The sequence below is a fragment of the Vigna umbellata genome, chromosome 2 (genome assembly GCF_029865625.1).
Source record: "Vigna umbellata cultivar VRB3 chromosome 2, Vumbellata_1.0, whole genome shotgun sequence".
NCBI lineage: Eukaryota > Viridiplantae > Streptophyta > Magnoliopsida > Fabales > Fabaceae > Vigna > Vigna umbellata.
The window spans coordinates 53,035,966-53,051,394 of NC_142166.1; the positions used below are offsets into that span (position 1 = coordinate 53,035,966).

Sequence of the window (15,429 nt, forward strand, 5' to 3'; positions counted from 1 at the left end):
CTAAGATATTTTATGTAATAAATATCTTACTACATAACAGTAAAGTTACAATCAAAATAAACTAAATTGTGAAAATAGGCCAAAAACACAAATGGGGTTAAATTGTGTTTTGGGAATTTTAAAAAACAATTTTGCAAATCTTTAACTTGATAAACACAAACGAAGTTTAATGTCGTGTAAGAGATGTATTTGACAAAATTTATCATATTCAATTTCAATATGACAATTGTATTATAGCAACTTATTTAAAATTTCAAAAAGTTCTCATCTTTAAGTTAGTTGAAGATAAATGACATGAATATATAGTTTTATGCATTATGTTTTCATATTGGTTTGTTTTGAAGAAACATAAAACATTTAATTTTTTATTAACTTGATCAAGTTTCACCACTATCACTGCAAAATACAAATATTTTTAATCTCTAGTTCTAACTAAAAAAATAAGTATTATTTATATAATGAGTATCGATTGAGCACTATATGTATTCTTTGGACACAGCCAATTGCTAAGTTACAAATATTTTTTACATACAACCACTCCTAAATAAGTTACAAGAAATACTTGAAGACAATTACATTTGATTAAGTACAAGTATTATCTAGACAAAATCACTCAGTAGCTAAAACACTTTGATTATTTAAAAGATCACAAGTTACATACACTATACAACATCTTAAACATTTATCTCCATATTTGACAGAGGTTAAGGACATGTCACTAATCTTCTTTGTGTAATGAATAAGTATTTATAAATTTTCATTGTGTATAAGAAATATTAAAGGTTAGAAAAAGTATATAAATAAACCACTTGTGTCTAGTAAACATTTGATGAGACGCGATGTTTTTAAAAATATGTATTTATAGTTTATTGATTTTTAAGTACATAGTCGAAATCAAACAAAAAATTGGTTGAACTTTGATTTATTATACAAGATTTTGCTTATTTAAAGATATTCAAAACCATTCTTATCCATGCACTCGTAGCTTTTTGGAGGATTGTCTTTTTCTTTTTATCTTGGCTTTTGTCTTAGACTACCATCTTTGATGTGACCTAATTTATTTCACATTTTGGGAATTTTGTATGAGATGAAAGATAATGCATTTTAATGTGAGTTTGATGACTCTTATTCATGTTCTTATTCCACTTTGAGTATATTAGTTGGGTTGAGCTGGAGTGGCAAGCTTTAAAGATAATGATATTAATTTTCTTCTTGATGACACCATCTTATACGAATCATACAATAGGACTTTAAATAAAAAGTTGATAATACCCATGTCAATTGTGATGTAATAACGCGTCAACTATGCAAAATATAATAAAGTTAAACCTATTGAAATTGACAAACACACGTAATGAAGATAATGCTTATGCAAATTTGAATCTATATATCTGTACATTTGCTCACAAAAGAATTTTTTCATAAGATATTTCAAGACAATTGTAAATAAGTATCTTCAGTATGTAAGATAGTCATCGGAAAACGAATCTTTAAATTTTTCTATTCAATCTAGTATATATTTATTTGTTTATTTTTAAAAAATAATTATTAACTGATATAACAACAATTAAAGTGATGGTTACAAATAAAATAATTATATAGTTTTCCTTTCCAAGTTAAAGACATTAGAAACCCTGCTCGCGCATAGGAAAAAAAAAAACCCTAGATAAATAAATACACCAGTTCATCGTTATTTTATTAGAAGAACAACCAAAAATCGTTTCTCTCGAAGGTGGCTATGGTGGCGACGAACGTGAAGGCGGAAACCATGTCTCTCATGGACAAGCGTAGCGCGCTGGAGGCGGAGATGAACGCCGTCATCGCTCGCCTCTCCCGGCCCGGAGCTCCTGGTGTGTCTGGTGGTCTCGTCGATTCTGAGGTTTTCCCTTCTCTTTCTTTTCTCACACCACTAATTCCAACCATCTATTCATTCCAAAGTTTTGCATAAGCTTTTATTCATTCGTTCTTTACGAGACGCCGCTGCTACATTTTTTAGGGTTTTCCTCGTTCCGATATCGACATCCCCGTTGTTCGAGCCGAACGACGTCGCCTTGCAGGTTCGCAGATTTGGCTTCGAACTACTTTTATTTGTGTTCGATGGCTTTTTTACAAGCGTCAACATGCTGATGTTTTATGATTTCCGTTCTCTTTGTAGAGTTGCGCAATGACCACAAGGAGATAACTGAGAAAATAAACAAAAATATTCAAATTCTGCATTCTGCAAGACTTGAAAGTAGGTCATCGGTCTACAAGAATCCAGGTATCACCAAAGAGTTGGTGTTCTTGTGCATATAGATTTGCATGTTGGAACTTTGATTTTATATGCTACTATGAACTTAGGTTTTGTTTGTCAATAAGGTGATTCATAGTGGTCTAGCTGCTCCTTTTACCATGGAATTTGGGATTTTGAAATTCTGTTTCTATGTCTATCTTTTATGGGTTTTGGGTATTGCTAGCAGTGCATTTATTCTTTATGAATTATTATAGCATGAATTCATGATTCTTCTTGTTTTAAGGTTGTCTTTTTTTATGTATGATTTTTTCCTTGTGTATGTATGTGTCTTGCCTTGTAGCTTTCTTCTGCTTAGTCACCGAATGCACGTGTTAGGGTCAATTTTTTTTCTGGAGCAACCTTGCGCTCTGTCAAATTTGATGTTGGGTCCTCCTTACCCTGATTCCCGTGCCAATGCCGTAATTTTCTTTTTAATCTCAAATTATGACAACTTTTTATAGTCTATTTCTTTGTCATTAGCTTATGGGGCATAAATTGTTGTGCAAATAATTACTTGGTCTGTTTATTGTTTTAGGTATAATACTAATCATGTTGAAATGTTACTAAAATATAAAGTCTAAACCACTGTAGTATTTTTGTTGTTGAATCTGACCAACTTGAAAATTTTACGTCTATATGTTATTATCCATGATAGCACCCTTCTTTCCCCTGCTGCCAATTCCATCAGCATCAAAACTTTAACACACTCATAAAGAAGCCAAGCTACCACTCTATCTCATGAGAAGTTCCAGCATGTCCTACAATTACAAGCACATCAACCCTGCAGAACCCACCCACTGCAAAATCTTTCTTTCAAAGTCATGGGCATGCGTGTAAAATATTGGTCCAAAGAGGCTTAACAAAGCCACTCTTCCTTGAAGATGCAAAAAATCCCATTGCAAAGTTGCCTGTAAACCTGATGTAGGAAAAGATGATTGTTTGTTATTGTGTTTTGTTGTTAAAGTGACTAATCTTTGTTTGTGCAAAGCTATTGTTTTTGTTAGACTTGAATAAATGTAATGAAGTAAAACAGTGTATATTTCTTACACTGTTACAGCTTTACTACTGTATTTATAGAATGCAAAGGGCATAATACAAAGGGGCAAGACACTGCCTTAAAACCCTGACCCTAAAGTTGGGTTCCCATACATGAATAATAAAACAAAGTAAAACGTTACATTTCAGCACTCTACTCAAGCTGGAGTATATAGATTATATGCACCAAGCTTGGAACATATAAATTAAATTCTAGGCCTCCTTAGAGATTTAGTCAAATGTTTGCAAGTTGTTCATTAGAGCTGACAAACTTAATATAACATCCTTGCACAATAGCTTCTCTCTAAATAAATGACAATCAATTTCTATATGTTTTGTTCTCTCATGAAACACTGGATTAGAGGCAATATGAAGAGTTGCCTGGTTGGCACAATACAACTTTATCTGCTCATTTTCACAAAATTTCAACTCTTAAAGGAGTTGTTTAATCCACACAAGTTCACATGTAGCTAGAGCCATAGATTTATATTCAACTTTTGTGTTAGATCGAGCAATAACACTTTGTTTCTTACTTTTCCAAGATACAAGGTTCCCTTTTAAGGAATACAAAGTATCTTGTGATAGATCTTCTGTCAAATGGACAACCAGCCCAATCCGCATCACAATACCCTTCAATTTGAGTACTTCCCTTGTTCTCGTACAACAGTTCCTGTCCTGGGTTCCCTTTTACATATATGAGAATGCAAATCACAACATTCCAATGATCAATGTGGGGATTTTGCATAAATTGACTCACAACTCCCAGTGCATAAGAAAGATCAGGTCTTGTTATAACAAGATAGACGAGTTTTCCAACCAACCTTCTACATCTCTTTGGGTCTTAAAAAAGTTCACCTTGCTCTTTCAATGGGCTTGCAATTTGAAAGGTCTATCTCCTCCCAAATATCAAGAGCTATTTTCTTTGTGAAATGATGACACATTCTTTTTATTGTATCACTTCAATACCAAGAAAATATTTTAGACCACCCAGATCTTTGGTCTAAAAGTGGCGAACAAATGGTTCTTTACTTCAGCAATTTTAGTGACATCATTTCCTGTAATAACAATATTATCAACATAAACCATAAGATAAAAACATTTGTCAGGAGAAGTATGACTATAAAACGTTGAATTTCCATTCAAGCATGTCTTATAAGGTCTCAAAATATCTTGTAGTGACAATGGATTTCCACAAAACAACACAACTCAAAATCCAGTTTTTGCCACTAAGGTTTTTCTTCATCTGAACAGTAGAGACATTGTTTTAGATGATTATGGTATCCTTGACCAAGAAACCATAACTCCACAAATGCGAATCAAGATAAGTAATTTTTCCAATTGCGCTTTGTAGTGGTAATATAGGAGTATAGATAGAGAGGAAGTCATTCCAAAATAAAAAAGAACATAGCTTGGAGAGAAAACCCTAGGATTCCAAAAAACCTTAACTTTGAGAGGAAAACCCTAGGTGAAAGCTATTGCCACCAAAAAAGAAGAACAAGGACAAAAACACGTCCAGAAGGATGGGTTACCACGAAAGATGGCACGTGGCGGCGTGTCTGACAGATTTTGAGGTGGCGACCACTATGGATGGGTTGCGCTTCTCGAGGCACACCTAACCCTAACTTTGTCAAAGGAGATACGATGGTGGATGACGGACAACAATTGCGAACGGCGGATGAAAGACTATGGTGCTGATGACAGACATGAAAATGAACCAAAAAAGATGGTCTGAGTGTGATACCAACTTGAATAAATGTAATGAAATAAAATAGTGTATATTTCTTACACTGTTACAACTTTACTACTGTATTTATAGAACACAAAGGGGCAAGGCACTCCATTACATGAATAATAAAACAAAATAAAACATTACATTTCAACAATTAGTATTGGTATGAATTCTTGTATTAGTCTTTCTCCCTTCTTCTTTAGTTTGATTAAGATTACTCTCTCTATGAATAATAAATGATATTTATTATGACAATGTTTGACTTCATGCTAAGGTAATGTTGATGGTTCGGATAGTCAGACCTCATCAACTACAGACGCTGTTTCATTGATGACATCACAAAATGTCCTTATGAGACATTCCCCCAATTCAATGGATGTGGATGTGTTGATTAGTAGACCCTTTGCAATGGTAGACGAGATAGCAGATTCGTCTCCAGCAGTGGAGGATGGTTTACAACTTGGAGATCAAATTCTTAAATTTGGTGATGTGGAAGCAGGTGATAATTTGCTGCAAAGGCTTTCTTCGGAGGCTCAGTCAAATATGGGTCGTGCAGTACCTGTTGTTATTGTGAGGCAAGGCATAGTGATAAACTTAACTGTTACACCTAGATCTTGGCAAGGCAGAGGACTACTGGGGTATGCCTGTTCTCCCTCTATTTTTTTTTTTTTTTGCTTTTGTTTAGTCTGCCTAGTTAGTATCAATAAAGGTTTCCTTTAAGAAAGGTGATAAAAATAACGGAACGTAAACTACCTTTCCTTATACATTTTAAAAGAGCATATTTATTTATAAAATTTATCTTTAAACCTTAATATTTATCTTATACTCAAGTTTAAACCTTGGCACAATACCAATAAACATGTTGAGTAATTTAGAAATTACGCTCCTTTATTTTATGAAATCAATAACATTAAATGGATATAACTAGCTTTTTAATCTGTGTGAAATTTGATCATTTTTCTTATATTTAAGTCTAGAGGTTGAGTGTGTCTCTGTATATATATTTGGTTTTTAATTCTTTAAATTTTTAAAATGCTTTTTATATATTGAATTTATGATTCATTCATAGTATTTTAAATTTGAAAAAATGCATTTCTTTTTAAATTTAATCTTAGAAAAATAAAACGAATCAGCATTTCTTTAAATAAAAAAAAATTATAAAATTATGTTTTTTTGTGTGGATAAGTGAGATTTTAAAAAAATAATCTTAAAAAAAATTATAAATAAATTAAATCTTGAATATATAAATGATTCCTATAATATACCCACTTTTAACATTTTTTGTCTTTGTAACATAAAATTTTATTGTTTTGTTCCACCTCGTTAGTGTCATGGTGATGTAGTATTTTGATTATCATCTCATCATTTGAACAGAAGATATTGACAACGAGATAAAAATAGTAAAATTTTATGTTATAGGGATTAAATGGTCAACAAAGGCCAAAACGATAAGATCGATGTAATACAGGGACTAAAAATAAATTAATGCACTTTTTTTCATGTTATTAGGTTATTATTTCTCTTCAATTGATCTAGATACATACTATTTCTTGACTTTTTTCCCTTAAATTCTACATGTTTCTCCAACCACAGTAATCATACAATTGGATGTATACTTGATCTTCTTAGTATCATTTTTTATTTTTGGTTACTAAAGGAGATTATTGACATAAATGGAAGGGAGAGTAATAGAATATAATGTGCACAAGTTAAGAGACAATGGGATCGAATAGTTTCCAATAGTTACCATGATATTTAAAGTCTAAGTATTTTTGTGTTGATATTCTATCATCCGATTCTCTGTACCTGGGCTGATAGTTTGCTCATATAAGGTGGTGGTTAACTTTTCCTCAATTATAAATTAACTTTTCTAGGTGAACAAACTATATTACTCCAGGAGGAAAATGTTAATTTATGAATAATTCTTAATTGATCTCAATACAAGTATAAGGAATGATTGAATAGAGCTTAAAAGATTTTAACAAATGTATTGTTAGACTATGATGATTAGATGTCTATGAGTGATCGTTTGACAGTCAAATAATGTTTTAAGAGGGTTTTTGCAAGCTGCTTGTAAAAGACAGCAAAAAGCTGTTACAGGTGCAATACTTGAGGCAGTGGTGGTTAACTTTTCCTCAATTATAAATTAACTTTTCTAGGTGAACAAACTATATTACTCGAGGAGGAAAATGTTAATTTATGAAAAATTCTTAATTGATCTCAATACAAGTATAAGGAATGATTGAATAGAGCTTAAAAGATTTTAACAAATGTATTGTCAGACTATGATGATTAGATGTCTATGAGTGATCGTTTGACAGTCAAATAATGTTTTAAGAGGGTTTTTGCAAGCTGCTTGTAAAAGACAGCAAAAAGCTGTTACAGGTGCACTACTTGAGGCAGTGGCATACCTATGAATTTTATAACGATTTACCTCAGTACTGGGCTACGTATAGTTTCTCCTATTGTAAAGAATTTCACTAATCAATAATTGGTTACAATTATTCTAACTATCACTTCTGGCTTATAACAAATGTATAAAATCATTCTTGACTATCTCCTTTATCTTCCCAAGCTAAAGAACAAGTCTTTTTTTTTTTGTTCATGTAGCCACTTTTGACTTTCCCGAGTATTCTTTAAGTGTGACTTCTTGCTACAACAGAAGAGTTGTTTGAAAAGATTACTAAGATAACACCCAATAGAGAGGATACGGACTTAGTAAATTCACAAAGTGAAGGCTTTAGAAATAAGAAGCATTCTCTATTGTCGTGCTAGATGCTCCTAAGGTCTTGCACTAAGAGAAGCCTTATGACATTATTGCATGCAAAGAGCTTTAACTCACATAGAGTCATTTAGAATCGCTTGAATCATTATTCTTTTTCTGCTGCATGGGAGAACTTGTATATATAGATATATTGAATAAGACCGTAAGAGCTTGCTTGCAGATCTTCTATCTTTGTTTCAATGCTTTATTAGAGGTTGGTAGCCAGCCTTTTAGTTGACATGTGCTCAACTCGCAATGCTGATGGCAACTTTTTCTTTGAACATCCCTTCATAATACTGACAATACCAAATTAAGCATACGATCTCAAGATGAGTTGATATACTATGTTAGAATAAACTTGGGAACCTGTGTGTCCAGTTTGGTTAAGAGTAGACGGTCTAGTAAATCAAATTTGAGTCTTGTGTTACACATGGGTTTTCAGTGTCTACATTGTCGTCAACATCTTGTGATGGTTGTAGTCTAATCATTAAACGTGGTCTAGACTTTCTTGCTTTGAAGGGTTTGACGATCTTTGTGAAGGTTCATTTTGTTTTTTCTTTAAGAGTAAAAATTTGATTTATTTTGTTTTTTTGTGCATTTAATTAAGATCTTACTATTTATTATATGATCGAAATCATGGGTAGTCTTAACAAGACCATATTGATTGATGAAACTAAACTGTTTATGGTAGATTTTTTATCTACTTATCATAACATCTACGTCTTAAAAGTTAGTGCGGGTGGAATAATGTTACTTGACTAGCAATTGTTAAAATTATTCAATGTTCCATATGAAGTATGGTCAACTGATCATGTAGAGAAAATTTTCTCTTACCCCTGACATTAATTTAATTTATTTTGTTGAAATAATTGTTTTTTTTAATAAGCTTCTCGAGACAACTACTGACAATGGGGTTATATTCTTAAAATTTATTGTTACCCAATATGAAATGTAATTCCTTTGTTACTAGCTATATGTTCATATTTATTGCTAACATGTTTTCTATGTTGTATGTTGGCAGATGTCATTTTCGGATCTTGTAGGTGTCATACTTATTCTTCTCATGACGGTGGTGACGGTTGTTTCTTTTCCCATATGGATTTCATTCCTTTATCATATTTGTCTTGGCAAGACTATCTATTGTACAATTTGTTATGGTGCATTTCTCATACTCAATACCTAGTTACACTTTTTTTATTATCTTTCTTTTGGATCCAAATTAATTTTAGATCACCATCATACGCTTTTGCAACTGTCTCCTGACAGAAAATAATGAGCCTGGGCTCACACTGGGAATGGATCATATCCTTCATGTGACTTGTCTTGTTAGAACTCTCATTTCATACAGAGATTAAGCGGAAGTTGTTAGAATTTGTCAGGAGAGATGAAGCAAAATTTTCACCATGATCATCTAAAAATTCAGCATTAGGGAATTCATTCTCAGAAAAAGTCATACGAGAGAAATATATAACACTAACACAGCCCAACACCCTTTGATTATGGAGACTATAAGTAATAGCTTTCTAGGAGTACTACAAATTATAAACTATAAGTAATAATCATGTGTAGAGAAATATATAACGCTAATACGACCTAACACCCAGTTGAGTATTCACTCCACTTGAGGCTTTAAGTAACAACTTTTTGGGAGTCTTACAAATTATAGACTAACGTGTTCTTCAAAATTAATAATTATTACAATTGTTAAGCACTTATAATGGACTGGTAATTAAGGAAAATTTAGGAATTCAGAACTATTCTAAGTCAGGATGGATATTAACTGTAAAATAATTCTAGAAGGTTTAATTGATCTTTCTTATAATCTTCTACTTATAAGAATAAATTGATCAAGAATATATGATGAATAAGGTAATCCTATACACAATATGATAAATAGATTAATCCTGGACACAATATAATCATGATAAATAGGATAATCTTAAATATAATATAATCATGATAAATAAGGTCATCGTTGACACAATATAATGATGATAAAATAGGATAAATATCTTAAACTCATTTTTAAGTTTCATCATACAAATTGTATGTATCGAGCTTGGAACAAATAAACTCAATTCGATGATCTCTTAATGACGGTCAATACATTTACGAGTTGATCATTTGACCCAATCAACTCATTACATATTTTTTTAGTCAATAACTTTTCACGAACAAAATGACAATCAATTTCTATATGTTTAATCCTCTTGTGAAACAATGGATTTGATGCAATGTAGAGAACAATGTAATTGTTGTAATACATCTTCATAGTATGAGTGTCACAAAATTTAAGCTATTGAAGGAATTGTTTCACCCCACATTTAATGATTGATCAAGCTACTACATTTTGTTTCTAACTTTTCCATGAAATAATATTTCATCCTAGAAAAACACACTATCCTGGAGTAGACTGTTTATCAATATGTGAACTTGCCTAATCTGCATCACAATACCGAGAGACCTGGATGTTTCCTTTATCTTCATATAACAATCTTTGTCCTGACATACCTTAGAATGTAAATGAGAGTATTTCAATGGTCAACACATGGAGTCTGCATGAACTAACTAACCACTTCAACTACAAAGGATAGATCTGACCTTGTAATAGTGAGATAAATCAGTTTTCCAATCAGTCTCCTATACCTCTGGATCGGAGAATAACTCACTTCTTTTGTCTTTAATTTTTGGTTTGGGTCTATGAGATTGTCTACCGATCTGCAATCAATCATGTTTGTTTTTTGTAATATATCAAGAGCATACTTCCTTTGGGATATTATAACTCCATCTTTTGATTGCACTACTTCAATGCCTAAGAAGTATTTGAAACTTCCAGGATCCTTGGTTTGAAAATGTCTACACAAGTACTCTTTCAGTTGAGATATTCAACCAACATCATTTCCTATAATGACAATATCACCAACATATATTATTAAGTAAACACATTACCCAAGAGAAGAACGATAGTAAAAAAGATTTGTTTCATTTTGTTTTAGCTCAAATTTTTGAACAATGGAGCTAAACTTTCCAAACCAAGCATGTGGTGATTGCTTAAGGCCATATAGAGATTGATGTAGTTTGCATACCATATCAGATTCCTCTTGAGCAACAAACCTAGGAGGTTGCTCCATATTTCTTCCTCAACGTCACCATGTAGGAAGACATTTCTAATATCCAATTGATGAAGTGGCCAATGACGGATGACTATCATGGCAAAAAAGAGGTGAATAATAGAGTCATCTTAGCTATAGGAGGGAAAGTGTCACAATAATCAAGATCGTAAACCTAAGTGTAATCTTTTGCAACAAGTTGGGTTTTGAGCCGATCAATTTCACCATCAGGGTCAACTTTAACTGCATACACTCCTTGGCAACCAACCGCCTTTTTTGCTCGGGGGAAAGGGCATTGGCTCCCAAGTATTATTGTGGTTAAGAGCCTACATTTCTGCAATCATAGTTTGTCGTCATTTAGGATGATCAAATGTTTCTTTCACATTCTTGGGTATAACAACAAAAGACACTGAGGATAAAAGAGAAAAATAGGAGGGTGACAATCGATCATAGTTAAGAAAATTATAAATGGGATGAGGGTTTCGAGTGGAACGAGTACCTTTTCTGAGAGCAATAGTCCATGCTGAATCATTTGCACCAGGAGGTATGGGAGGAGGTGACGAGGGAGAAAAATCTGAAGTAGGAGATTCACCATTATCTTGGGGAGGTGGATTATCCATTGGGGCCCTGTGTGACATGATCTCAGTATGTGGAGAAATGGGTTCAGGAGGATTATGATCAAGACTTGGAATGATAGAGACAGTGAAATTATTTAACTCAGCCATTGGAATAAGAAGGACCTGTTGGAGGATATAAACATCTTAAACAGATGGAGATAAGTAAGGAGTTTGTTCAAAGAATGTGACATTGACAAACATGTAATACTTAGTTTCAGGAGAGTAACATCGATATTCTTTTTTAAGTCGAGAATAACTTAAGAAGACACATTTGAGAGCGGGAGCAGAGAGTTTGTCTAGACCTAAAGACATGTCATGAACAAAACATACATAACCAAACACTCGAGGAGATGTATGAAAGAGAGGATCATTAGGAAACAAAATGAGGAAAGAGACTTTATTATCAAGAGAGGAGGAGGACATTTTATTAATAAGGCATTCCCACAGTGATGGACAGGAATATGGGCACCAAGCAAAAGGGTATGGACAGTTTCAACCAATGTTTATTTTTTCGTTCTGATATATCATTTTGTTGCGGTGTATGAGGATACGTAGACTGATGAAAAATACCATGGGAACTCAAGATAGCAAAAAAAGAGGATGAGAAATACTCTTTTGCATTACCACTTCTTAATATTTTGATTATTTGACCAATTAGGCTTCAAGTGGCTAGTTTTTGCTTTCACTTGAAACAAGACAATCAGGCTTCACGTGGCTAGTTTTATGATATTCAAAGCATGTTGGGACAATAGATTATTCTTGCTTTTAGAATGGTCTCTTAGTTCCTTCAGAAGTATTGTTAGATTTATTCTTGTATTTCATAAATTTTGGAAACCTCTTTTATCATAAGATTTAATGCTTCATCTTTTAAATATATTCGGTTAGATTCAATCTTTCTGGTAGTATATTTTGCACAACCTTGGCAACAATTTTCAAGGCTATGGTATGCTTTTTTTTCTCCTCTTTTTTCCTCTTTAAGTTTTTCCAGTTCTAATTCCTGTTCTCTCAATTTTCCAAAGAGGATGACCATATTTAGAGTTGTAAGATCTTTTGATTGAGATATTGTTGTAACCTTGAGCTACCATGTTCTGTTTAAACTCGGTAGGATCTTGATGTTACCTTGAATAAACCTTTTCTAAACATCAAATATGTTCTCTCCAACCTTCATTATAAACATTTCGTATTCTTAGAAGATGTTGTTTTTTCTTGACCTATTGGCTTCACCTATGCCTTCTATGTCATCTCCAAGAAATTCCACATTTATTTGGCTATTTCACAAGCTGAGATAATGTAAAATTCATCCAATGTTAGTGTAGAAGATATGATATCTTTGACTCTAACATCATAATGTGTTCTCTTGTTTTCATCATGTGTTCATGAAGAAAATTCTTTAGGTATATTTTTATCATTTTCAATCTTTGTCGGTTGAAAGGTTCCATTTATCACAACATCTCATATATCTTTCTTGGTTAATTCTAAGAAGATTTTCATTATGAATTTTTAAAATAGGTAGTTTTTTTCTTCAAATAGAGGTGGTCTATTAATAAATGGTCCTTCAACAAATGTTTGAGAGATATTAGCTATAGTAGGATTTTTTAATTGATTAATTTTTTATTATTAGTTCTAGTGTCAATTATTAAAACAATATTCCTACCTAGTAAAAAGAGTGTAAAGAATGAAAAATACATAAAATAAAAGAAATGTATATACATGAAGTGTAAGCATTACAATCAAACAAGAATCCATAAAATTAAACTCATCTTTTTGTTTATGAATTTCTCAAAGACCTAGCTCTTACTCTCTTCAAGAACTTAAAACCACTTTCTTATAAGATTTAGAAAATTGTGTTGTTGAAATGAGAAGAAAACTTGTCTTTAAAAGAAAACCATCTTCATGATATTATTAATCGATTATAAAAATAATCTAATCAATTAATATAAGTTAGATTTGAATTCTAAAAGATTAGTTATGTTTTAATCTATTATTTAAGTATGTTAATTGATTAAAAGAATTGAGATGACAATTATGTATTTCAAATCATTCTTTTTGTGTTAAAAATGCTGTTAATTAGTTATACTTTGATTATAGAGAATTCAAACATGAGTTACAATCAATTTTGACCCTTGAACTGCCGGGTTGTTATGTTGTCGGTCTAGTAGCTAGGGACACTGTTAGTGTTCGGACTGGTCGTTAGTTGTTGAGTTCCAACATGATCAATAATCTCCTTCTTTCAACATTCAAAAGTTTTATTTCGTGAAAAAAGAAAATTAGATTGTATGATCTTGAAGTAATAAAAGTTATACAAAAAATATTTTTATATTGTAAAATTTTGAAATAATTTTTTTTTTTAGATTTTACAATTTGGAAGTTATAAATGTTTGTGGATTTTACAATTTGAAACTCATTTTTGGGACAAAAATTTATGCCAAAAAATGACGTATGATGTATAATCCATAAATACTTTCTAAGAACAAGGTGAAAAATTTCATATTTATGGGAGTACAGAAAAAAAGTATGGAATGATACGAAATGGTAACCATAACATCAATTAGAAGTTAGCCTATTAACGAAATAGGAAATTTGTCCAATTTTAGATTCTTGAATCAGAAATTTTCTTTTTCGTAAATACTTAGTTTTTTACAATGACTATTTATATGTTTTACTTATAGTACAATAAGAAAAAAAAAATAACCTTAATATAAAAAAATTTAGTTTTATTAATTTTGTTTGAATTGAGTAAATGATTAAACTAATTGTATGTGTGTTTGATTTTAGTAATTGTTTGTTATGTAAAACTTAAAGTTAAATATACAAATTATATATTACCATTAATATTTCTTTTCATAAACATATGTTACAATAGTTCAATTTTAAACATATGTGCAATTATCTTAAATTTTAACAGCTTAAATAAAATTAATAAAATTAAAATTCTATATTAAAATTGTAATTTTTTATTGTATTAAATATAAAATATGTTAAAAGTTATTGTATTGAATGATTATTTATTTATATATTTATTATATTATTATAACGTGGGCATGTTGCAAATATGGATGAACTCCTTTCAGTGCATGATCACCTGTCTAAAGAATTTTTAAAACCAACCTTAGTCGATATAATCACATTGGATGAGAACCGTAGGAAGCATAATGACGTGTTTATAAAATATTAAATTGTATTAAGCACCAAATAAACTTCATTAAAATAGATTTTAATGAAAAATGTCATTATCATATTTCCCCAGAAATGTTTATCATTAGTGAAAGAAATGTGAAAAATTATAAATCAGAGCCTCACGTGTATTAGAAGAAATGTGTTAAGTAATACGTTTATTAGAAGAAATATGATAAGGTGTTCACGTCACTCTTCAATATCATGTAATGACAAAATTGTATTAGCAATATCAAGTAATAACCAAAAATTGTGTTTGAAATATTAAGTAATGACAAAAAAAATGCATTTTAAACAGAAAACATTGACAAAATGTATTTAAAAAGTCTTGTAAGAGTTTTGTTAATAATTTTCATATTTAAATTTGTGGGAATCATTAAAGTAAAAGAACAATAACAACTTATATTACATGTTTTTGTTTTATTGAATGATAACATTACATATTATCTACTTTTAAATTAATAAATAATATTGTCCAAAATTTTGAGCATATAGGGTGAGTAATATCTTTTCAACATTATTTCATACTCAAAGTGATACTAAATCTCTGGACCATTTAATTAAAAACACAAAGTACAGTTTGCTAATTTGCTATTGAAGTTTATCTTTTTTAAGTATTATTCATTTCCAAAGTAATTTATTATTCCTTCATTTCACAAATTATTCAGACAGTAGCCTCTCAGCTTCGTGGAGTCTGCTTTTTACTCTGCGGGTTTCAAACTAGGATT

At 31.3% G+C, this 15,429-nt stretch overlaps 1 protein-coding gene across 1 annotated transcript; it reads left to right on the forward strand.

The window, feature by feature from the left end:
* Nucleotides 1–1,662: 1,662 nt before the first annotated feature.
* On the forward strand, nt 1,663–9,000 carry LOC148204325 (uncharacterized). The gene is made up of 5 exons (XM_088107521.1): nt 1,663–1,879; nt 1,997–2,057; nt 2,156–2,260; nt 5,311–5,674; nt 8,822–9,000. Exons 1-5 carry the CDS (start codon nt 1,739–1,741, stop codon nt 8,841–8,843), a joined length of 693 nt encoding a protein of 230 aa, XP_087963647.1. The 5' UTR covers nt 1,663–1,738; the 3' UTR covers nt 8,844–9,000.
* The last annotated feature ends 6,429 nt before the right edge of the window (nt 9,001–15,429 follow it).